This window comes from Aedes albopictus, chromosome 3, assembly GCF_035046485.1.
Source record: "Aedes albopictus strain Foshan chromosome 3, AalbF5, whole genome shotgun sequence".
NCBI lineage: Eukaryota > Metazoa > Arthropoda > Insecta > Diptera > Culicidae > Aedes > Aedes albopictus.
This window is the reverse complement of record NC_085138.1, coordinates 131336569-131362684: the sequence shown is the minus strand read 5'-3', so window position 1 is coordinate 131362684 and position 26116 is coordinate 131336569. Positions and strand designations below refer to the sequence as shown.

The following is a 26116-nucleotide window of genomic DNA, read 5'->3' as shown; positions in this document are numbered from 1 at the left end:
GGAAAATATATAAAGAACACTATTTATTGATACAGTTCGTGAGACAGAAAATGTTAATTTTCCATTTTAAACATTTGTTTCGCAGCGAGTTTCTGGGTTCCTAGATCCTTGTTATCCTCCAGCAAAAACATATCATATTCTATTGGCTTCTTTCAATACATCCCACGTACAGATCCATCGAGAAAATGAGCCACGGCCCACGAAACATTTCCCGGATGAAAACGAAAAACTACCTAGCTGCTGCCACTACTGCTGCACTATTGCAAATGCTTCAATTTCTTGCACACTCCTTCGGTTTTGGCTGAAAAAAGGGATGCTATGTTGTTATTATCATTTTATTACATATCACACAAAATCTTACCAAGAAAGCTAGTTATTTCGAAAAAATCGATTATTTCGAACTTTTTTTTGGTTTGCGCAAAATTGGGATTACTAACAACGCCTGGATTTTTTTTGATATTAAACAAAGCTTTAACAACAATTTGGGAGCCATTTGTAGTCTCAAAAATGGCTAAATTTGACCGCGTGAAGAAAATTAGCTTAAACTTATTGTAAAATTTTAGATTTGGTAAATATTTTAAGAAATAATTAAATTATGGGTTGACATGAGCTGAACTACACAGTTTATATTATGGGTTAAGCCCCAATCCACTCTAAAATCTCTTTTCCGGCTTTTTGTCGAAGTCAAAAGAAGAAAAGTACCCGAAACGGGCAGTGGCAAGAATATTGCCACCAACGCTGGTGGCCTTAACGGGCAGTGGCAGCTATATTGCCACCTCAAAAGCTCGTTTTTGGGGTAAACGGGCAGTGGCAACTATATTGCCACCTAGATTTTTGAGAGTTTATTTCAAACGAAAATTGTTTTGTACATGTAGTCATGTATGTAATCATTTCCATAATAGTTTGCGTTTACAACTTTTCTAGTTTTCTCGGCCTTATAAAGGGTTAATTACCGTTTACATGATAGGAGTCTACATTGTCTTTTGATTTACGTTACGATTAATATTCAGATTTTTTTGCTGTGTAGGATAGCTCAGATCAATCTTCAGCACAAAAGAACAGCAACGATCAATCTTTGTAGACTTATGCAAAATGGTACAGCCCAAGTTTCGTTAGTCCAAGAACCTTACTTTCGTAAGGGGAATTTCTATCTAGGAAACCTTGTGTATCCGGTGTTTGCTACTTTCAGTAAAAATGAAATGGCAAACTCACGTGTCATGCCTTGAGCATGTGTGCTTGTCAACAGCGCAATCGTTGCTAAACTCATCTCTGAACTAACTACTAGAGATGTATGTGCTTTCACAATAGATGTATCTGTTGGAAACCTCAACAGGAAATACGTCTATTGTTCGGTTTATTTACCGCATGATGAACCATGCCCTACGGATGCTTTCAAGCAAGTCATTGCATACTGCACATCAAAAGGCCTTCCGCTAATTGTTGGTAGTGATGCTAATGCTCACCATATAATCTGGGGCAGCTCAGACATCAATTTGAGAGGTTCCAGTTTGATGGAATACTTAAGTAGTACAAATCTGGCATTACTTAACATAAGCAATCGCCCAACCTTCATGGTATCTGCTAGAGAGGAAGTGTTAGACATTTTTTTTTATTTTTTCTTTGAAAAAAAGACGCGGACACCGTCTTCAGCCAGAGGCTGTACAGACTGAATGAAACTAAACATTAGGGGCTGTCCATAAACCACGTGGTCATGAGGGGGGGGGGGGGGGGTTCGGCCAATGGCCATTTTGTATGGACGAAAAAAAAAATGTATGGACTAATGACCACGCGGGGGGGGGGGGGGGGGGGGGGGTTTGAGAAGTCCCAATAAAATGACCACGTGGTTTATGGACAGCCCCTTAGACAAGGGACACACGGAGCATGCACCAGTGGATACGGAGAAGAAACTATTCTCACGAAAAGTTTCATCGCCCGGAGCGGGAATCGAACCCTCACCCTATAGCATGGTGCGATTAGAAGCTTGGTGACCCTAACCGCACGGCTACGAGGCTCCACATAACGCTTTGCTCTAGCAGAATTAGTCACGAGCTGACCAATTGGCATGCGTCAGATGAAGAATCTTTATCTGACCATCGCTACATCTTGTTTGAACATGTGAATGTTAATTCGCAAACATTGCGTTTCAGGAACCCCCGGTCAACCAACTGGGATCTCTTTACCGATTTGGTGGCAACCAAATTTCATGGATACTCACCATCCATTGACACTCCAAGTGATTTAGATGATGCCGTTGATACTACAACGACCTTCATTATGGAAGCTTTTGAAGAAGCCTGCCCTCTGCGGTCTGTGAAGACCACAAGAGGAACCCCTTGGTGGAACTCCGATCTGGCGAAGCTCAGGAAACAATGTAAGAAAGAGTTGGAACAGACGACGTTCGGCTGGATCGGAGGCTTTCAGGTAGGCTCGCAAGGCCTGCCAGAAAGCTCTTCGGTCTGCTGAACGATCCGGCTGGAAAAACCTTTGTATAAATGTTTCCAGTTTGAGTGAAGCCAGTCGATTGAACAAAATCATTGCAAAAGCTAAGGATTTTCAAGTGAACGAAATGGTGATTTTACTTCCTCTGATGAAGAAGTTTTGGAATGTTTATTCAGTACACACTTCCCCGGATGTGTGGATATTACATCTTCGGATGAACCTGATGTCTTTTCTTGTACTTAGTTATGATTCTTTAGCTTCGGCTCGCTACTTTCACATCTCCTAGATGGGATTTATCCTATTTTGCTTCAGGAGAGATTTGATTATTTCAAACATATGTTTTGAAAAAAAAATACTTGTTTGCAGTTTGCTACAGGGTCTATTCCCAAATCTTGGCGGGATATTACTGTGAAGTTTATTCCGAAAGTGGGTCGTGCGTCGTATGAAGAAGCAAAGAGTTTCAGACCTATAAGTTTGACCTCTTTTCTTCTGAAATGCTTAGAACGCATTGTGGATCATCACATCCGTGATGTTCATCTGGCCTACGTGCCTCTTCATGTGAACCAACATGCCTACCAATCTGGTAAGTCCACTGTGACTCTTTTACACAAGGTTGTTTACGATATCGAGAAAGCATTCGCTCAAAAGCAATCTTGTTTGGGTGTGTTCTTAGATATCGAGGGCACCTTTGACAATGTGCCTTTCGATGCCATATTGGAAGTCGCACGGAGTCATGGTATATCTCCAATGATTTCCAATTGGATTCATCAAATGCTCAAAAATTGATATCTCTTCTCGATATTGCGTCTAGCAGGGATTGGGAAATTGAGTGTTTGTGGATGCCCCCAAGGGGGAGTCTTGTCGCCGCTTTTGTGGAATCTCGTAGCAGATACGCTATTGAGGCAACTCAATAACGGCGGTTGTCCTACTTATGGTTTTGCCGACGACTACTTGAAACAACAGCTCTTCGTCCATTTATTCAAACATACATAATATTGTTTCTAGCATAACATATGAAAAGGGCCTAATTGCTTTTTGTAAACAAACATGTTTCAGAAAGTGAAATCTTCGGGCTATCGGTAAAGGGTGCAGATATTCGTGGGTACAGTTAGGCCCAACAGCGATCAAAACGTCATTGTTTACAAAAAGTACTTAGGCCCTTTTCACATGTTATGCTAAATTTCTCTTTATAGGAGCTTTCCTTTCATTTACTTTATTTTTTTGTTTATATACATTCACGTTTTTCTTACCGTATTTGATCCTGATAAGTTACAAATATTATTGAAATATTTTCATATAAATACACTTTTATTTATGTTAACTCACAAAAACGTCATATTTTCTTCAATTATTTCAACAAAAGCTATGCTAAACAAATCTAATACTCAATGCAATACATTTCTTCAAGAAAATATTTCATCAAAATCGTTCAAAAATGGTTGAGTACTAAATATTTCGATTTTTACTTTGAATATCGGGCTTTACGCCCTTTAAAAGGGCGTAACTCAAAAATGGGCCCTACGATTTTTTTCAAATTTTGTCCAGACATGCAGGATAGCCATAGAAAACGAATGGTGGGCACCGATTGGATGGAGATTTTTATTTTATAATAACGGTCTGGGGAGCACCGTGTTATCGCTTGAAGTGATTTTCTGCCATCCTTGCAAACGACACAAAGTCGTTAGAGTATTTGAACTCTCTCTTTCAACTCTTTGGCTGTGTACAGCAACCGGGACGATCAGAGTCTTGAGCAAAGTGAATGTACAGCTACGAACTAAGAACGGGACTTCAACGGGGATTACTCAGTTTAAAATAAAAACACAGTTCAATTTATCATTTACTTCCAACAATAGTTTTATTTGCATTTCACAGTATAGTCATGGGGTTCCACTACAATGAAGGTATCGGGCAAGAGAGGGGACACAGGAAAACAATCAAAAGATGGACCTAACTCATAAACGATCATCGAGTGCCTTGGGGTTTTTTTTTCATATCAGATTTGCAATAGCTTTCCTTGTGTACTTATTTAACTCTTCTATAGGTAAGAAGGATAGTGTTTACAACCAGATTTCAGCAATTGTTGTCCTTAATCCTAATGATTAGAATGGTTGACCGGGATGAGTCTACCGCTACGCAAGATTGCACATTAACTAGTTTTTTTTTTATGCTTATGTATTTCATTGACAGTCAGTAGAGTTGATTTCATTTTCTTTTTTTTTTGTGAGAAATGATGCTCTAGCTCTTGGGGTATGTGGGGTACACATCGAATGGATTACATCTAATTTTAATGGTTTGACCATTGGTTCGTGCAATCAACGACCTACAATATCAAAATCACAAACAATTTCCAAAAATAAATGACACTCTTTTACGTAGCTCAGAAGTGGAATATCCTCTTGTAAAGTCGTGCAAAGTGCGGCCTGATCGGAAAATGTTCTACAATGCTTTAGCGCTTGTATTGGTACTACTGTTATTTTTGTACTGATTTCTTCCTTGATGATCGTGAGTGGGCTTTTTTTTGTTCTGTTAGTTATGCTGTCACACTGAAAAATTATTACATCTATGCTTATTAAAAATGTGATGGAAAATATTAGTTGATTTGAATTTGCAACAGACATATAAGAGTTCTAAGTAATATATTGGCATGTGGCTTTTGGGGCCGCCGATTTGCCTTTCGCTATCTAGTCAGTTTGGTATAATTTATTGTTTCCGAATTTCGTCACCAATTGAATGAATCGTAAATTGAATCTATCTAGTACAATGAATAGTACATCTTTTAGTATAACAGTACATAAGTATTTAAAATATATTTATGTATCTTGTAGTTTACGCTCTGGCTTACGTCCTAAAGGGATAGTTACACTCAGTGATCCAAAATGTACTATCAAAAACTGTAGTTTGCATGATAATCGTGGATGTATGGTCTTGACTATCATGCAACAAAAACATTCACGTATGACCAGATGAAATATTCATGGGTGACTGTGACATTTTTTTAATCACGGCAAAAAATGTAGTGGATTTTCAAATTGAGTGAACTAATGAAATACCAGTGGTTCCGAAAACTGCGAACGGGACATGCGTATAATTTAGGAACCGGAAGTGTGAAGAAGCGGAGACAAAGATTTTCGGATTGTGCGTTCCGAGGGTCATAACCACCAATGGAGCAGGGGAACAAAAGTCAGTGGCTCCCAACTGAATAGTTACGGCCCACGTCTAACAAATCAAAAAGTCTCATGCCATACGAATATTTTCAGACCTGGCTAATTGAGCTGATGTTGAAACCCGATATCCTAGGCCATTTTGGAATTAAATATGGCGCTTGGGGTTTCTGGGACAATACAGGGGTCTAGACAGGGACACTACTGAGGGTTTTCGCCATCGTCAAAAACGCCTTTGTAACGACTTTGAAATCAAATCCGCTGAAAATGCTCTGAAGCTTCTTTGAATGTCTCCAAAATCCCCCTAAAATCCCCAGAAACCCCATGTAACACACCTCAGACCCTCCGAAACCCCAGAAAACGCCATGTAACGCCTCCGTAACGTTTCTGAAATCTGCCGAAAATGCTCTGAAGTTCTTTGGAATGCCTCCAAAATCCCCCTAAAACCCCCAGAAACCCCATGTAACGCACCTCAGACCCTCCAAAACCCCAGAAAACGCCATGTAACGCCTCCGTAACGTTTCTGAAATCCGCCGAAAGTGCCCTGAAGCTCTTTGGAATGCTTCCAAAATCCCCCTAATACCCCCAGAAACCCCATGTAACGCATCTCAGACCCTCCGAAACCCCAGAAAACGCCATGTAACGCCTCCGTAACGTTACTGAAACCCGCTGAAAATGCTCTGAAGCTTCTTGGAATGCCTCCAAAATCCCCCTAAAACCCCCAGAAACCCCATGTAACGCATCTCAGACCCTCCGAAACCCCAGAAAACGCCATGTAACGCCTCCGTAACGTTTCTGAAATCCGCCGAAAATGCTCTGAAGCTCTTTGGAATGCCTCCAAAATCCCCCTAATACCCCCAGAAACCCCATGTAACGCATCTCAGACCCTCCGAAACCCCAGAAAACGCCATGTAACGCCTCTGTAACGTTTCTGAAATCCGCTGAGAATGCTCTGAAGCTTCTTGGAATGCCTCTGAAATCCCCCTTAAACCCCCTCAGACCCCAAGTAACGCCCTTGACACCCTCTAACACGAGTTATCCGCATTTTTCTTTCGCAGTTTTCGGAACCACTGGAACTCCAACTCTACATTTCAAAACTGTCATTTCGTACTCCCATCATCTTGATTTGTGTTACAATCATGGTGCCAAATGCTACATTCATGGTAGACGACATTGATGCATCGACGGCAGCATGAATGTAGTGTGTGACGGTAGTATGCAACATTAGTCATGACGGTAAAGGCGTTGCGACGATAATGAAAAAAATGTACTATACGGTTCACTGGTTACACTACACGGATGCCGATATTTCCCAATTGTTTGCTTCAAGAAACTTCGGGTTTTAGTTAAGTAACATCCAAAAATGATTTAGCTGCTCACTACATATGAGTGGTTGCGATGAGCGGGTACTCACTCGTTCTCAACACGTGAGCATTTGATGCATAAGGTCTTCGTTGCAGATTTTGTGCTTGTTTTGATCAACGGTAACGGTGAATTGACAGGAATCTTCGCTGTTTGTTGACGGAGCCAATCAATAGCGCGTCCCGTTTGCCATTATGCATGAAGCACTCACCTGTCAGTTGTCACTATTAAATATATATGTTCTCATCTTTGAAATCCTACAAACAACTTTGATTTGCATTTCTAAGAAATGAGTTTTTGTATACTTTGTTCTTCATATAACTGTCGCGTTTCTTTTCCGTAGTTAAATGTTTTTTCTATAGGCCGATTTTAAGAGCAATACTTCGGTTTGGAGCTCTGGCCGTCACTACAGAGCTCAGAGCCACTTGTAGTGTTTTTTTTTGTATGTTAGTTTTTGTTTTGGCAGATGGGTCTCACCTAGTGTCGCTGATACATGTTAGACGTTTAAGGCCATATGAACCTGTAAATTTACCTTTTCACTACACTCTTTCTCTCGCGCGCGCCAAACATTCCATTTTCGTCCTAAATATGTCCTAGCTAGTAAAGTTGCAACCGCCTCGTCGCATAAAACGAATTTCTCGCCGTAAAAAAAACAATTGTCATTCTCGGATTTTCTGCCCCGTTCTCATTCTCACGGTTCACATTGTATGAAATCCATGCGTTTTTTTCACTACGTTCTTACTAGAAAAAAGAAAATGTCAGGTCCTGGTTTACTGGTTTCGTATGATGAATGCACCGTCTGGTTTCTACTTTGTAGCATATCTTTGCACCTTGAATTTCCGGATGAGCCGATCTGGCAACACTGCTCTGTTTTTGAGTTTCCGTCATTTTTTGTGGGAAAGTAATTTCGTGTCATTTGTGTCGTTCCGTCTCTAATCCTTGTTTGGATTAGCGACGAACCACTGTGTTGATGTACAACGGATGATAACAAATAAAGGAAAACCATAAAAGTCGGACACAACAAAACCAAAAGGGAAGATAACAAAAAGAAAACAACCAAAGAATGTTTGTGGAATGTATGCTTTATTCTCGTTTTTTATTGAAAAATCGTTCCTTATAGGTATCAAGTTATGTACTACAATTAAGAGTTAAAAGAATAAATACAGCATCGAAAAAAATCAGAACATCTGAAACAGCTTCAGGGCAAGAGAGGATAAAATAATTCGGAACAAAAAGATATTCAATAAAAATAACAAAAATTGCGTGTTATTTGGTAAAACCATTAATTTTTAATAACTTTTTCTTCCATTTCCGTCGAAACTTCCAACATTTGCTTAACAACTATTGTTAATTAATTAAAGCCTTTTCGTTCCTTACTGTGTTATTTTTGTTCGAAAATTAGTGGTGTGAAAAGTTCGTTTCCTAAAACAAAATTTCCTTTTCTCGCTTGTAGTGGTGACTTTCTGTTTCGTATCGATGGTGGAAGCTATTGCAGCTCTATTGTTTGTTTTTTTTGCATAGTGTGGCTATCGTAGCGATTCTGAACGGCGATGATGGGGATGACTTATAACCTAAAAGCACTCGGACTAGCACAGAATCTTAATGTTTGCCCTCCCCACCTGCAGCAGTCTGAGGAAGGAGGGCTCGTGTCCTAACCAATTCGGTGGAATCTCATTTTTGTAATGTATGGCAAGCTTAACAAATGAAAATATAAAGGAGGTTTAGATTTACTTGTAAAAAATAATACACAATCTACTCTCAATTGCGGGAGAATTTGCTAATGGCACTGGCAGAACCTAGGGGAGCTCTATCCTCGTTTGTGAAATGTACATGATCGCGTTTACTAAATTTCTAAACTTAATAATGCACCGGATGGCAACGAAATGCTTCACATTTTTTGTTTACAATTTTGGCTAGCAAATGAATCGCTTTCGAATATCTTAATATGGCAGCGCATTCATGTGTGTGTATGTCTGTGTGTAACGTATGCATGTATGTGTATGTGGAGCGATTCGCTCAGCTCAGATTTGTACACGGCGAAAATAAAGTACCTTAAAAACAAAAGCTTCTAGGAAACTGGCGAAACGAATCGAGGCCAAAAGGACAACCATGTATGTATTTTTCTCTGTTTCTTCTGTCGATTGTCACTTTCGTATTGCGCGTCTTCTCGCGTTTGCATGTGTGTGTATTTATGTTCAATGTTATGGGTGTCAGTAACATATTATAAATATTTTTTTATTTGTTTTAGAAAAATCCACTAACTACAGCATTATCGTTTTTATAGTATTCCGTTTTAGTACAGTTTTAGTACAATTTGTTTTCTTTATAAGAAGTTTCCTACTTTCTCTGTTCCTTCTTTTTCGTGTGAGTGATACGTAGCAGCAACTTTGTGTGTTTGCATTACACTTGTGTGCATCGTCTAGGAAGAGAAATCACAAAATAATTTTCACTTAATTTAAGTTCAAAGTTTTTCGTATTTTTGTAACGCGTCATCGCAGATTTAGTACGGACAGTATGTTTTTGCGCGCTTCTTCCGGTTTTTTCCTGCTGTCAAAACGCCAGTACGGCTCTACCTTGCTCGATTATAAATAGAACTTTTGCGTGCGCTTCGCTTCTAACCGTTTAAATTCATCGTTTTTCTTCCCTTTTTTACAGTACTAATAATTTCCCTTATTAAAAGTCTATTTTTCGTTCTCTTTTACATTATAAATTGAGATCACAGTGTTTAGAGATAAAATTGTAGTAAAGAACAATTTTTATGTATTTTCTTATCATTTTCATATGAAAATCGGTTTGTTTTGACTCTCGAGAGATGTGCGCGGGTTTGATTGTGCCCGTACACGGAGAATACATCGACGGATGTTTGCCGGGTGTGGGTGTGTGCGTGTGTTGGAAGTGCTAGTGAAGCTAAATCAAAGGACTTACACATACAATAATGGTGGTGGTTGATTGAAAATTTCTGGTGCAGTTTGGTACACGGAACATCTAAAGGTTCGGTTTTTTAGGGGTTTTGATATGAGAAGATGATTTGAATGCGTTCGATATTCATTCTAAAAAATGTTGTGGGACATCAAACATCCAAGCATATTGATCGATTTGATTTAAGTTTGAAAGTGTACCAAAGAATGATTTGTGCATACTGGAAAAACTTGAAAACATTAACTAGTTTGCACTGAATATGTTTTGTTTATTTTCAGTGTCTTCTGGAGCAAACACATGAACTTTTTGTGCGTCTGAAATAGTTGATCATTTTAGTACAATTCAATATATACCGGCTCCGTCATGCCTGAGTGTGCTTGAGCCAGTAAATGAAGTAAAGCAAGACCGTAATATTGAACTTCAGAAAAAATGGAGGCCGGTGGTAACAGGCTATCATAAAATTGATTCAAGTTTGGTTTAACCAGCTGTGCAGTTCATTGAAATTCCGGCGTTGTGCTGAAACGAAGAGCCCTTTTGCACTAAACATTGGATTGAATTCAACAATATGAGCTAATAATGAGCCTTACTGAAGCTTCTGTGCGAAGTTTCAATCAAGTTCAGAGTGAGTCTCTTAGGCAGCATTAAAGCTGCTTAAGATACTTAATGAAAGTTTAAAAACTACACAGATAAAAATAATGAGATTTACACGTCATGTTAGCTTCAGTTTAGTCATGTAAACTTAGTGTTATGATGATTTACATGATATATCATGTAAATTTGTGTTATATGTCATGTAAACACACAGAGTCATGCTGAATTACATGACATATAATGTAAGTTTACATTATATTCTATGAATTTTACATGATATATCATGTAAACTTCTGTGATATCCCACGCTCCAATCATGTGCATCATATGTCACAGAATTTTACACTCTTTTTTCGATCTGTGTACGGTAGGCTGCTCGTGAACATATTTTATGTCGTTTTCGGTTTTAAACCTGGGTCAGAGCTGACCCTGACTCGCAATAACCGAACGAAAACGGATCCGGATCCAACCAAAATCGAGTCAACATGTAAACATTGTGCAAATCAATCGAACTGTCAGTTGCACATTTTCGTTAAATTCTTCCTTTTAGAATTTAAACTCACGTGGAAGTGATAGTTGGTTCATTTATTGATAAATGCAAATCACATTCAAGCGAGTCCTTCATCTCTAATATGCTTGAATAGTTAAGAATTTTTATTTTCTGGTTTTGTTTTGATGGATTGTTTACATCCATTTTGACAGATGAACCTCGTTCGGGTTGGATCGGAAAAAATCGGCAGAGCGAACCTCGCCATGTTTGGGTCGGATCTGGGGCGGATCCGGATCCGACTCGATCGAATAAACGAACGTTTTGACAGCAGTTAGGGCGGATCCAGAGCGAAACTAGGTTCGCTCCATGAATAAACGAAAACGACATTAGTCTCTCAAGCAGCTAAAAGGTTCCGTCTGAAGCTGTTGTTTACTATTATTGTTTACCAACAAAGTTCGTGTGTTTGCCCGCATGAAGCACTGTTGTTTTTTTTATTCCGTCGCAATGTGTATGTTTGCCTTGATTTTGTTCACTCTGCTGTTAGCACTACCCTCGTCGAGTGACATTTTGCGCATTGAATGATATAATAACTGTGCCTCTTTCTGTGTGTGTGTCTGTTTGTTTGTATGCTTGTTTGTGCGAATGTTTTTTTTTTGTTTTCTTTGTATGACTTCGGGTTCACACTGATCGGGCATTTTGATTGTGATCGGGAGCTACTTTGGCACCTTTCGGAGGTGGGCGGCGGAGGCGGAAATAGTACAACGATGATTAAGTATGTGTGTATTTATACCGAATACGCCCCGTTCCTACTTACTCAACCAAAAGAACAATCACTATCGACTGATCGGTGCTGGTGCTGCCGGTGGTGGTGGTGCTAGCGGTCGCTGCGGCTCTGTCAGCGCGTGGTGATCCGGGCGGCGGTGGTGGCGGCGGTGCATGTCGACTGCTTTCGTCGCCTACGTCGACGTCTTCGTCGACATCGTCGTCCGCGGCCGGGGGAGTGTCGTCGCCGTCGGCAATCGAATCCAGCGGAGCACGGCGGCGGATGGAAGCCGCCGTGCCGGCGTCAGTCTGCGCCGGAGCCGATTCGATGTAACCCATGAACGGATCGTCGTGAACTAGCTCAATCTGGGGATCATTCAAACGCATAACGTCTATCGACGAAAGTTCGGTCTACAAGCTGGTCGCACTGGAGGAGGACACGATGGGAATACCGTTGATGTCTTCGTGCAGGAGATGGTGCGGGTGGAGACTGGCCGGGTGATGGTGGTGGTGATGCTGCTGCTGGGCTGCTGCCAGGTGATGATGCTGCTGCTGTTGCTGTTGCTGATGGTGCTGATGATGACTACTGCTACTGCTAGTGTTGTTTGCACTACTGCTACTGCTGCTGCCGTGGCTGTTCTTTTCCTTCTTTATCCGCTGCTTGAGGTGAACCTTGGCGTGACGCTTCTTTTCGTCGGACCGGGCAAATTTGCGGCCGCAGATGTCGCAGGAGAAGGGTTTCTCGCCGGTGTGGGTCCGGATGTGGGTTGTTAGGTGATCCGATCGGCTGAAGGAACGCATGCAGATGCGGCACTGGAAGGGCTTCTGGCCGGTGTGTATTCTGATATGTCTGGTGAGCTCGTCCGACCGGGAGAATCGTCGATCGCAGTTTTCGACCGGGCAGGCGTAGGGTCGCTCGTGAACGGGGGTCTTGCTGGGGCGGTTGGGGTATTTTCGAGGTTTTACTGGGACTAGCTTCAATGGCATGGGACACTGCTGGTACACTTGGTTGAGGATTTCGTGTCCTTTGCTGGTGGACGGGTTGTACTCGGCCAGTTGTACTGCGTATTGAGCTTGCTGTTGTGGAGATAGTTGACTGAGCTGGCTCACGTACGGCAGCTGGGAGCTGAAGGGCTCCTGTTTGGGGATAATGCCGGTCGAGGAAGACGATGAGGGGCCGGGGATGACTACGTTGTGCTGGGGACTGCCGTATTCTACGGGTGAGTCGAGCCATTGGTATTTGGGGGTTTGACCCATGCCCAAGGCTTGGCTGCGGGAGTACTGATGCATCTCTTGGGCTTGCTGTTGTTGTTGCATGTCTAGCGAAGAGACGCAACTGGCATAACTGGGTGGTTGCTTAAGGATGATACTGGGACAGTCCATGTTGAGGCCGAGGAGTTCTACCGATTGATGACTTCGTTCGTCGGTGCTGTAGTGGTGGGAGGGGTGCTGATGGTGTCCCGCCGGAGACGGAGTTTGAGCAGCGGACTGTTGCGCTACGGCAAAGTGAGCTTGAGCAGAGCTTTGAGGGCCAGGGCCAAGAAGGCCGAACATGGGAGGCTGAAATAGGCTCTTGTCCGGGCTGGGGAGGCCCCAACCGCTCAGGCCGGACGTCGGAGACATTTGACCGGACATGATCGACAGTTGGGATCCAGTTGCCGTTTGAAGCCCCATACCGGGACCGGCCGTTGTGGTGAAGATTCCCCGATAGGAGATCTTGCTGTCTTCATGCTCGGTAGATTGATCGTGATGCATCTCTTGGCTGGCACTGTTGCTGTGATGTGACGACGATTGGGTCGCCGTGGGGTGATGCGACGCAGACGAGGGATACATTGCGTTGCTGCTGGTGTTGCTAGCCTCTTCTTCGATGACCACGGACTGCGGTGTGCTGCGTTCCTGCTTGGTCGGGCTGCACAGGCTTGCACACGGGCTGGACACGGTTTGTGGTTCCAGCGAGAGATCGTCCGACTCGATCGATCCTGTTGCGGGAAAAGAAGAAAATGAAAGTTGCATACAACGGGGTTCTAACCTCCAAACAGAGTATTTAAATTTATAATTAAGACAAAGTGCCACCTATAAATTCCAATCGCCGAGCGATGCAAAAGCTCTCGAAAGACCCCAGTGCAGTGGGACCCGGAGAGAGGGGGTCATTTTTAATTTGACAGCATTCGAATTTCTGTTTCCGTTTTGGTGCATAAAATTAAAATAAATTTGAATCTCACTCGGTGCATGATTTTTACGCCTTGTCTTCGGTCGGTTTTATTGATTTGGTTCGATTTTTTTTTCGCGTCTTGATGCTGCTTGACGGCTCGCCAAATCGCTTCTCCGCGCAGACACTGAGCGCTCTTGTTAGCATAACAGGGTCATAAAATCACTTCAACGTGGTTCGGTCGTGGTTTTGCTAGAAACGGAGAAGAGGCGCGTAAATGACGCTGCAACTCTTCAATTAGTAGCATGTTAAGAATTAATTGATTGTGTACTTTGTACTTTTCGGTGGCGAAAGTATGTTGTGTTGTAGAGCAGAGCCGAGTGGTCGCCGCCGCTGCCATCAACTCGCTAAACAGTCACTTCCTTCGGTTCAATTTAGAGAACTTAGGCGAGCTCAAACAAGCCAAAAGTGCTTATTCACACTTCAAGAGATAAGAGACTGCGGGCCGACGACGACGAGGTCGGTCGGTCGGAAGGGGATCCAAGTTATGGAACGGAGTAGTGTTTCGCCTCTGTTTTTATCATCATCATCGTTGTCGGTCGTCACTGTGTGTTGTATACGCTTCTGTGCGGCGGAGGGTAGTCCAATGGGTCAGCCCGACCAGCCGGGAGCAGTAGCAAGCGATGGCGATGGGTCGTCAAACAGCTGGGAGTCAAGCGATACGCGATCTTGGTGTGGCTTCGGTCTGACTGCACATGTGTAATTTGTCCACGAAAAAAAAATCTCCGGGATGAGTGTTGTAGCAGAAACTTCACCGACGACGACGACGACGACGACGACGACGTTGGAAATGATGATGATGGGGAGGAGGCTGAAAATTGCTGCTACCGGACTGAGCCTGAGCGAGCAGGAGGAATAAATCAGTCGAAGCGGTAATTAAAAAACGCAGGGTTCTAATTAGGTCCCCTCTGTGTCAGAGAGAGAGGAACTGCGGAGGGCAGCAGTGATTCTCGGCTTTGGAAAATGTGTAATTTGATGGGGAGTTCAGTAAAATGATGATCGTGCTTTGATTTTCATAAGAGGGCGCTTTTGATGGTTGATGAGATGTACAGGAGGTCGCTGTCTTTGAATGGAAAAGATAAATGGCCCACCTAATCAGAATTTACAGTATATGTGATGCCTAGTCATGTATACTTTGGTATCTTGTCTTGCTCTCGGGAAATAGGTCGGGGAATCAACTTTGGTCCAATCCTGAACAAGAATGCCAAAAACATGCAAAAAGACGACACGCAGCACGAAGCAACTGAGGCGAACTCCCCAATTTTGATCGCGAACCAAAACAGAAAGTCTTCTGAACTACTCTCAACGCTACGCTCCTAATACGAAAATAGAACAGAGACTTTCTTCAATTAGTTTACATCATCTGCTTACCCAACTTGTCCCTGTGATCAAACCCCCGAGGACAACGATCACCTCATACAACGTGACTTCCCCGCCATCCTTGAAATCGTTGCTGTCATCGTCCTCGTCAGCCATCTGTCTGTCTGGCTGTGTAACCCGGGTGTGGTCGCGTTCGGTCACCACACTTCTCCGGAGGTTACCTACCAATCGGTACGGGTCGGTTCCCGTCTGACTGTGATGCTGATTGCGAGACTGCTTCTCGCGGTGTGACACAATGTCAAATCCTGACTCATCAGCCATCTATCAGTGCAACAGCAGCAACCCCAGCAACCGCAAAGGTTCATCGCGATTGAGATGCTTGTTGTGTGCTCCCCTACTACCCCACCCATTCTCCCATTCGCGGTCATCAGAAATGATTGAATACGTTCTTAAAGTGACAGCATATTAAAAGCGGAATAAATTAGAATCCCAATGGGTGCCACACACAACAGTGGGGTGCGAAATTTGAACACTGTGCGCGATTAGCGTTTTTCCTGTAAGCTGCCTCGGAGCCGAGTTATGCTGCCAAGTGTAGAGCCGCGACGACGATCCATCCCGGTGTTGTCAGCAGCGCCGGTATCACCGTTCCGGGAGTAGATGATGACGATGATGATGCGAATGCACTTTTCATTATTCGACTTCTACTCACAACAGCGGAAGAGGTGCGTTCCGAGTCGTGATGATCTTCCTCCTCCTTCAAGTTCACATAGAGATCTGTCGAGGAGTCCAGACACAATAAGTGATTCTCCCTCCCCTCCTCGCGTTCGTCGTCTCCTCTTGAAGCAGAACAATCAGGCGAAAGGCCCACCGAAAAACCTGTTTGCCGCGTATCACCCAAGAGCCAAGGCAAGACTTCGCTCCACACCCTACAGAGCCATCAACGGAGCTCGCGATGCAAACCCCATCAGAAAACAAGAACAAGAAAAAGGGAACAAAATATTAAAAATACACCACCCCGGGAGGAAAGAAGAACCTCTTAAGAGCTACAAAAGAACGCTCGGCGATAAAGAACGCAAGAGGAGACCTGGCTGTCGCACCTTTGCAGCTCAGCAGCCGAACGTCGTCGTCATCTTCGTCGTCGTCGTCGGTCGTCGCCGACGGAACAGAATGATCCCTGGCATGCCCGGTCCAAATATACATACACACTTGGAAGAGCCTATACCCGGTCCGAATCTTACCTCGTTCATCAGCATAATTTATGAATTAATTCTCTAGACACACTCCAGTTCCGAGCGCTGCATCAGCAGCAGCAGCGCGAGAGGGCCTGGGCTTTGGCACATAATTCTCTGTCACACACGCACTCTCGAACCTCGCACCGCCTCCTCAGCGCAGCAGCAGCGTTGCGATCCAACAACGGGGGGAGACCTATTAATAGACTTTCGTTTCATAACCATAACTCATCCCAGGAATCCCCACACCTTTCCAGCTTCAATCCATTTTTCAAACCCGCTCGACATCCATCCAACGGCAACAAAACAACGCAACGCGATGAAGAAATGTCACAATCCGCGCGTGCTCACCCGGATCAACGGACATTCCGTACAAGCCTTCGACCCGCCTGCGATAATTGGAACGGGGCGACTTCGTCGCCGCTGCCGGGCGCAACTTTACCGGTCAGAACACTGTCCAGAATCCTTAGAATTGGCACTTTACGATAGACCACTACGAGCGATCCACCACCCGGTAAGCTCCCAAAACCGAAACCCAGTCCTGCTCCGCGTTGATGGACAGATTTTAAATTAGTCTTTACCCGACATAATTATGACACTAATTCCCAACACCCCCTCCCGCAAACCGATAGCACAACAGCATCGCAATCGGGACCCCATATTTGATGGACAACCATCAACCGACCCGTCAGATTTCCTCCTCAGAAGTTGCTGCCCCCAGCAGCCCAGCAGCGAACACCTAGAGAGGAGGTGCAACCTCTTCGATCAAGCACACGACGCGACGAACGCGACCCGCGCGCTGATGGGCATTTCCGGTCGATCGATGACGACGACGACGATGACCAAAACGACTCGCCGCATCAAAGACCCCTAGGCGAATCCAATAATCGCGCGCGCGAGGTTTCGATTTAAATCGACATCATCATCAAAACATTGCCCGTTCGGCGTTGCTGTGCTGCCTGACTCGTCTGTGTGCACGGACCACAAGCGGTAGAGAAAGGGGCACTCCCCCAAGAAGAGAGGACGGGATGGGAGCGGACTAAGTGGAGAAATATCGAAAACATAAATTACACTATCAGCATAAATTAAAAGCCTCGGTCGGCCTCGTGCGAATGGGAGACGAGTCTTAGGCGGGGTAGTGTATGTGTGCGCGATCGACTTTACGACGAACACCACAATTGCGAATGAAGACGAACAAACAAATGGGGGACGGTGATGTGACGACGACGATGACCGTGAAACGGTATGTTCTTTTGCAATTATTATGGAGTTTGTAGTATTACAGAAGAAAGAGGACTTCAATGAGTAACTACTACTTTTGATAAACCTTATGTTACAATTGTTAGTTTTTTCTCAAACTTCTAGAGAAGTATGAGCATACTGAAAGATCATTTAGAAGGTTTTCACTGAAAAACACCCGAAGAGTTTGAATCATCCAGAATATCCAAAAACAATATGACAATCCCTATTGATCTTCAAAGTCAAGAAAATTCTCATTACGAAAAGTTCCTGGACCAACCGGGACTGCCTTTATAAGTGTGGCAGCCCATATAGTGAACCGTAACTGTTCACGTAGATTCGATGGCCATCGAGGATATTCTGTAGAACTTATACAGTACCATGGATAACAATCACCAGAAACCTCATGTAGAGCTTGAAAGTTCTAAGCTTCAAGATGTTTTCCGAGTCTTACAATGTCTGACGACAATGTGGGTCTCCAGGTAACCTAGTGGTCAAGGCTATTGATAGCCAATCCAGAGACGGCGGGTTGGATTCCCGTTCCAGTTGAGAAAATTTTCTCGACTTCCTGGGCATAGTGTATCATTGTACTTGTCTCACAATATACAAATTCATGCAATGGCATGCAAAGAAAGCCTTTCAATTAATAACTGTGAAAGTGCTCAAAGAACACTAAGTTGAAGACAAGACAGGCCAAGTTCCAGTGAGAACGTAGAGACACAAAGAAGAAGAATAATAATGTCTGACGACAATCGTTTGAAAAAAATCCCGTGGATAACAACGTCGATAAGCAGTAACCGTAGATTCAGTGTCAATTGTGGTAGATTATGCAGACCTTGAAAGATCTGAACTTCAGGGCCTTTAGCAACCCTTACAATGTCTGGCAATAGTGAGTTTTGCATTGCGGAGCACCATGAATATCAGCAGAGATAAGCAACAATTGTAGATTTTGAAGACCTTGAAAGTCCTAAGCTCCAGGACATTTTGCAAACTTCACATTATCTGACAACCGTGAAAAGGCCTTCTCGCTGGGTTGTTCAGAGGATAATAACTGCAAACGTAGATTGAATGGCGATTGAGGTGGATTCTATACAACTCGAAAGACCTGAACTTCAGAAAATTTTGCATAGGAAGTGTGGTGAAATCTCCTGGCACTGCCTTGTTTCCGGACATGTTCCTAGAAATCTGGATTTTCCGGGAGCCGTACGGGTCCAACAGATCATTTCGAACGTTTCTGAGGGGTTAGCACACCGTTTTTGTGGTTTAGTGAGCTCAAACTGTGTATTAGGAATAAATGTAATTGGTTAAACAATCTTAGATAAATTAGTTCATTGCTACGTAACATTGGTCTTCTAGTTTCGATTTCGAGGTTGTGCGCTATCGGATATCAGTGATGTAGGATTGCCCCCAATATCCCTGACCTGTAATGCGCGTCCATCCCTTCCAGTGATTCTGCGTTACCCTTAGTTTCTTCGTTGCCGCTGCCTTCGGACATAGTATGGCAACCTTAGTAACCAGCCGCATTCATTCGCTGGTGTTCACTAGGACCGTCTACACCGTCCGCCCCGTCTTTTGATTGTGGAGAGAATCCACCCGCGCAGCCATCCGTTTCAGATGGGCGACGATTGCTAGGTCTCCGATCTCTAGCTCCTTGGAGTCGTCATTCTATTTGGTACGGTCAGTTATAGTGGGAAGGTATTCCCGCACCCTTCGATTTCAAAATTGGTTCACCAAGTCCGTGGTCAGTCTCCAGTTAGGCATGAGTGACTCCGTGCGATCTGGAATAACCTCCGGTGGATGAGTTACTCCCTGCGAACTCAGCAGCTTCGACGTTAGGGTTGCTTCCGATTCTGCGTCCAATGGCACACAGGTCAGGGGTCTGGAGTTGACTATCCTTTCCGTCCGCGTTTCTGGCAGTCGTTAGGGCTGCAAAGGCAATCTTGATTGACCTGACAAGTCTCTGACATGAACCCCCCATGTGAGAGGTCAATGGAGGGTTGAACAACCACTAGGTGGCAGCATTGGTGAAGACGGCAGATAGTTGTTGATTCATCTGTTGTATCTGCTGTTTCAGGTCATGACTCGCACCCAGGAAGCTGGTACTAGTATCGCTCCTGATCTCCAGTGGTGCGCCTCTTTGTACTACGAACCGTCGTATTGCCATCTTACACGCCTCCGCTCCGTGCTCAAAGAATGCAGCACCTCTCGGTGAAACAAACTGAACAATACTGAAGAGGCATATGTACGGGCTAAGGCGCGCCTTCGTTAGGGGAGCCACACGCGGACACACAGTCTTGGCTCTGAACAGCTTACACTGCAGGCAGGTTTTTGACAAGTTTCTTACCAACGCCCGTAGTTACGAGACTTGGAACCGACTGACGAACTTCGTTGATCATCGTCTCGTTATTTGCGTGAAGAAAGTGTGGACAGTACCACTTCACGACTTGGATTGATTAGCCGATGTCTTTTTGGGAGGATGATCAAGAATCTGGTGTTAAACGGTACAAGGATCGCACCAGCAATTCTCGTGTCCATTCGAGCCGCATCGCACTCATCGATGAACGGCGACAGCTTGTAGATCGGGCTGGTTCGGCTCACCTTCATTTTCTGCCCTTCTTTCGCCTTCTGGAGTTGCCACATCTCTTCTGGAAACTCAGCATGTTGCACTAGCCTCCAGATTACGTTCTCAGATTTATTGAGTTCCTCGTGGGTGATATGCAGGTTCTGTAGTGGCAGCTTCTCCGCCTGCTGCCGATAGTTGTATGCGAAGCAGATGATATAGAGGCAACAGTCCGCCTTCGCCTTTCGATTTTGGAGAACCGGCTCCAGTCGCTGTGTTCCGTTAAAAGATGAACACGACATGATCTACTTTCTACGATTGTTACTTCAGGTTTGACCTGACGTGGCCAACATTGCTCAGGTTTCCACAAAAAATCTAGCCTTTTAAACCAACGACTGTCGGGTTTCAGGTTTAGTCCACTGTTCCACGTCTGCGGCGTTGACCTTTGATGGGACGTATCGCCACTCCGCGGGATTAGATTTACCGAAGAATTGTCGGTAGCGCCGGTGGTCGGAATCGATCCAGGACAGCACGGTTATTGAATCGGTCCAGAATTACTCGTTGCGATATCGACAGACTGTGACTGTTGTAGAGAGTCTTCATTAGGCTACAGCCTATCAAGGCAGCCTAGAGCTCCTACCTTCGAGAGCGCTTTGATCGGTGCAACCTTAGCTTGGTATTCTACTTGAAGTAGGCAACATATGCGTATGCAGTCTCGCTACCATCGACGAAGATATGGAGCTGCAAGTCTTCAATGTTGGACGCTGCCATGTCCGGGAAGGAGGCGCGTGGGATTCGAATCTCTTCGAGCTCCTTGAACTTCGACGTCCATAATCGTTGATGTAGTGCCGGCGCACGATCCCCTCCACTGCCCTTGGATAGTTTTCTGAGTGCTTGATTGCGTTCAAGTTTGTCATATATTTCGCCTAGCATGGTGAGCTGGAGGAGCTAAATGTCGCCACTTCGATTACGAAGCTCCGGGGAGAGTTTCCGATTGCACCGGACCAGAGAAAAAACTGGCTGAACCGATCTTCTCAGTATATTTTAAGCTGGTACAAAACTTCCCTTAATGATATCGCCCACCACGGTGACTCTTCGTTCTCGAAATCCATAAAGAACGTAGGGAACAGGTTGCACCAAATTCGACCCTTTCAGCCGGGACATGCTGTTCAGTGAGGCACTGTCCACTACTGCTGCTGCATCCAACACGATTCTAATCTTGCTTCTTCGAGTTCCTTACTATTCCGACCGCAGCTTTCTCTGGTCGACAGCTACCAACTTCTCCTTCGTGGCCTGGTTAATGTACCCCTTCTGTTGGTAATCCGTGATCTGGCGCTGAACACACTCGAACAAGATAGGATCCACGCTGAAGCGTCTTTACAGGCACCGTAACTGTCTCGCCGCCATTGCGTAACTATCGGGAAACTCTACGTAGTCGTAGCGCCTTAGTAGCCCGGTCTCGAATCCACCTTCATCTCGTTTGATTATCTTTTCGAGCAGTGCCCTTGCCCACTTGTCCTCGTTCGACTCAGGACTATGATCCATGGAGACATTCCCGTTTCGCACCGTGAAATACTGCTTAACTAGCGCTTGCACACTATTGTTAGCGCCACACCTACAACTGTGCAAATTGCAACTCGCAAAGCTTGATCCGTTTGGTATCGATCCGTAGATTGTCCATCCAAGGCAAGACTTCGTCGCTATTGGTTCTCCTACGCGGCCTTCTCGTATTTGTTGGGTGGTGGTGGTGTGGGTATTCTTTGCTCCGATGAGTGTTCCTGTAGTTTTGGATTCGAAGTCCGTAACTGGCAGCTTTCGCAGGTGGTCGAAATGACTAGCCCAATCTTCGGAGCGCAATGTTTTGGCCGGTAGCGATAGGGATTCTACAGTCCGGACATCCCTTAGCAAATATCGCTTACCTCCTCCCGTACTAGAAATCTCCACTTGACATGAACCTTCCTCTTCGCGTCCTCTTCCTATTACTCGTCCAAGTTATCCAGAGACACTCCTTCGGCCTGAAGAGTATTGGCTAGGCTAGAGCGTGACGGACGAGCCCTTATCGATAACGATTAACGTTTCCACACTATGTCCCTTGCAGAAAACCCGCACCTGCAGCATACGGAATGGCGTGGAGATTTGGATGTAATGAGTGTTTACACCTTCGGTAAGATTTCTCAATGGCACCTCCCTTCCTTGTGGTGCCGGTTTAGCTGCTGTCGGTGAACTTCCCGAGTCGGAGTGCAAGAGCGGATGATGACGTATTTGGCAGCCTTGCACATCACAACGAGCCGCGGACCGACATGGTTTTCTTCCATGCTTTCCGAGGCAGATCCGGATGAGAAAATGACTCTGGACCATTTTCAACGGTCATCGGGATCCATCTTCTTGAATACCTGGCACTCCTCCACTCGATGATCGGACCTTCGTCCGCTCAACTTTTGGTTTCTCAGATGACGTAGCATGTGCGATCACGAAACATTTCGGCTTCTCTTTCTTCTTCAGCTTTGCACTCTTCGGATCCAACGCTAGGGCGACTTCAGCGGCCGCTGACACAAGGTTGGCCATGTATCAGCTGAATACCCGGAGGTCACCCATCGCAAACAGCCACTCGAGCTTCAAATTCGCTGGAAGTTTATCCACGAGCTCCCGAAGTAACACTGGATTTGAGAGGTGTTGCACTTGTCCAGCCGCCTCCAGATGTTCGCAGAAGTTCTGCGCTGCCACCCCAAAGGCCACAACCGTGTACAAGTTGTCCGCTTTCAGTGCGGAACCGCTTGTGCCTTCTGCAGCAACGCGAATCTTATATGCTCCGGACGCTCATACAGCATCTGCAACGTCAGAATCACTTGCGGCATCGATATAGGCAGTAGTAAACGGCTGCGCGAACAGCCTCCAAAGCCCCACCTTTCAGGCATCGTTGAAGTTGGCCAAGATTTTCTACGTTGCTATACCCGCAAGCTTCCATTGAAGTGTTCAAGGCACTAATGAACATAGGTCACTCTTCTGAATTACCACTGAACGACGGGAGATCTTTCGACATAACGTGCCGCGCGGCGAGTTGTCGAGCGGTCGGAGTCGAGTTACCGATATTTGCGACGTTGAGGATTGCTAAGGTGTTTGCGAGATGTATACGTTGTTTTGAGGAAAGTTCGTTGAGAGGGGGTGAGGAGTGTAGGAATTAGGTGCGTTTATTAAACCCAAATGAAGATTGCCTAGTCTTGCACTAGCATGTGCATATTGCGGGCAAACTACCTGCTCCAATGGTGCGTAATTACTTATGCTATTCGTTACCTGATTTACGTACTTCGGAAATACGGGGAAAGCTTCTGGGATTCAACCATGGAGGAACTACTATAGAAAATTCGTAAAAAACTCCTTGAAGGAAATCTAGTTAAAATCCCAGGAATAGCTCCTAAGAAACTCAGGGAGAAATGACGTGAATAATTCCCGTGAGAAACACTTGGAGAAATCTCGGAAGAATCTTTGAGAGAAATTTTAGACCACATCTGCGAAATATTCTGGGAGAAACTCCTTTAGAGATCCCAGGATAGATCATGAGAGAAATCACACAAATGCCGGGAGGGATTTTGGGAGAAATACCGGTAGCAACCCCCTTAGTAATCAGAATTGTCTTGAAGAAATTACAAGAAAAACATAAAAACATAAAAAAACTCTCGAAAAATCCTTGGATGAACTCTAGAAAACAGCTCATGAATAATTCTTGTAGAAACTCTTGGAGACACGAAGAAGTTCTATAGAAATCCATTGAGAAACACTGGAAGAAATTACGAGAAATCATTTAAGAGAACTCCCAAGAGAAACTCTTAGAGAAATTCTACGACAACTTCGGCGAAATTTCCTTAAAAAAAACTCCTGTAGAGGTCCTGAGATAAATACTGGGAGAAATCTCACGACAATTTCTTTGGGCAAAACTAAGGAGAAACTCAGAAGGAGTCTGGGAGCAATAGCGGGAAAACCTCTAAAAGGAATTCTAGAAGAAACTCGTGAAAATCTCCCGGGGAAATCGAACAAACATGTAGTGACAGTTTAAGCTCGGAAGAAGCAAACGCTACATTTTTTTAAACTTTTTTGTTCAAACCTACAATGTAGTAAACTCTTCGGACTCCACTCCAGAGCAAATACTACAAGTAATAAATTTTCCAACTTTTTATATAATCGACCTACTTTCCATTGATTTTAAAGGAGGTTTCACAAACATGGTTGAAGTAATGAAAATGGTCAATGTTCCTAATCTTGATCATGATTTCTGCACTTCATGAAAGTTTGGCTAACCTGGAATATCTTGAAAATCTTTTGGAGTGACCTGTAAGATACCAAGAGGTCCATAGGTCGTGTCAGGCAATGCATTATTGTTGTTTATTGCAAAAATTAGTTGTATTGATAATCAGTACAAATGATAAAATCGATTAAATTCATCGGATCGAAAAAACATGAACATGATTATTAAAATAGAAAACAGCTGGCAACCCTACTACCGACTGGCCCGATGCGATGCATCGGCGATGACTAGGATTCTTGCGTGCCAATAAATTTGCCAAATTAGTTGTTCGTCCGTACGTCGGTACATTGCCCCTCCGCAAGTAGTGCGAATTGCCGGCAGGCAACTGGTTTATTATTAAATACGACTATGTTGTTTGAAGACAACAAACAACGAAAAAGAAAGTCGCCGCCACCGCGCACCGACCGCGGCGAATAAATTTCCCACCCTCGCCACGTCTCATCGGCACGAGCAGTGCCGGCGGCACCATTCTCGCGCCTCCTTGGCAACCGCACCAGTAAATTGGTCGGAAAAGTGCGAGATTCCAGAGCACTGATGCTGCTGCTGCTGGTGCTGCGACGACTCGATAGTTTTAGTTAATGGGCACAGGGCAATAAAGATGGTGTCGTCGTAGATCTCACTGCCAGCAGTAGCACGCGCAAATGGGGCCATTTCCAAGTAAGTATAAGCAAATGCCAAATTCGCAGCTAGAACGGCTGATGATCAAACACTTTGTGGTACTGCAGCATTTGGACGGGACGGCAACCGAGAAAGATGCGTTTTTTGAACCGGGTCAACTTCTTGGCCGGCTGATTGTGACGAGGGTGGTATTTGAAGTGATTTTTTGGCACAGAAGTTCGATGCTTCTCGAGCTCATCCTGATTTCTTTTTTGTCTTTCTAAACTGACTTAAGGATCCCATTATATATACTTGAATTGTGTTGTGTATCATATAGAGACTGAAGTTCTACGATAAGTTTACTAAGCTGTTCACGAGGAATTCTGACTTTTTTCTTGAATCGCATGGACCCAAAAAAAAGTAGTGGAATTTCTTCCATTCACTCGAAAGGTATTATTTTTAGGCACTTTTTCAAACATATTCTGCAAAACTAGCAGCACTGTTCGTTTCTTCATTGATACAGTAACTAACACTTACATCGTAAATGTACATCCCTTTGAACACTTCCAATTCCAACTGGTTTTATTCGTGTCTTATGATAGTTTTATTGCAGCATATTTTATTCTTGTTGGATAAATTGTGATTCCAGCCATTGCAAAGCAACATTAAAACCATCATAAAACTAAAACAAAACCACTTTGGTTATACAGCGGTTTCCAAAAACTCTTTAAAACTAATTGAACTTCAAACCCTTGCTTGCGAGTTTTGAACCCAGTTTTGAGAGTTTTGATTGTCATTCCCACTGAACGGTGGTCACGTTGAGAAAACCTACATGGGCACCCTAGATCCGAGTAGTGCTCATCTTCACCGTTACAATGTTGGCGCCGCCGCTTTTTAGGACATTTTCAACGATTTATGCTCCTCCGAGCGGTTGACAG

General features: G+C 44.3%; 1 protein-coding gene across 1 annotated transcript in view; it reads right to left on the bottom strand.

Annotated features, from left to right (window-relative positions):
• Window positions 1-8023: 8023 nt before the first annotated feature.
• The window catches only part of LOC109405980 (dendritic arbor reduction protein 1), a 395303-nt gene continuing 377210 nt past the window's right edge, over window positions 8024-26116 (bottom strand). Inside the window, exon 5 of the mRNA XM_062857066.1 lies at window positions 8024-13703. Within this exon, the coding sequence (XP_062713050.1) occupies window positions 12136-13703 (1568 nt within the window). The 3' untranslated portion in view covers window positions 8024-12135. The remainder of the gene's footprint in view (window positions 13704-26116) is intronic.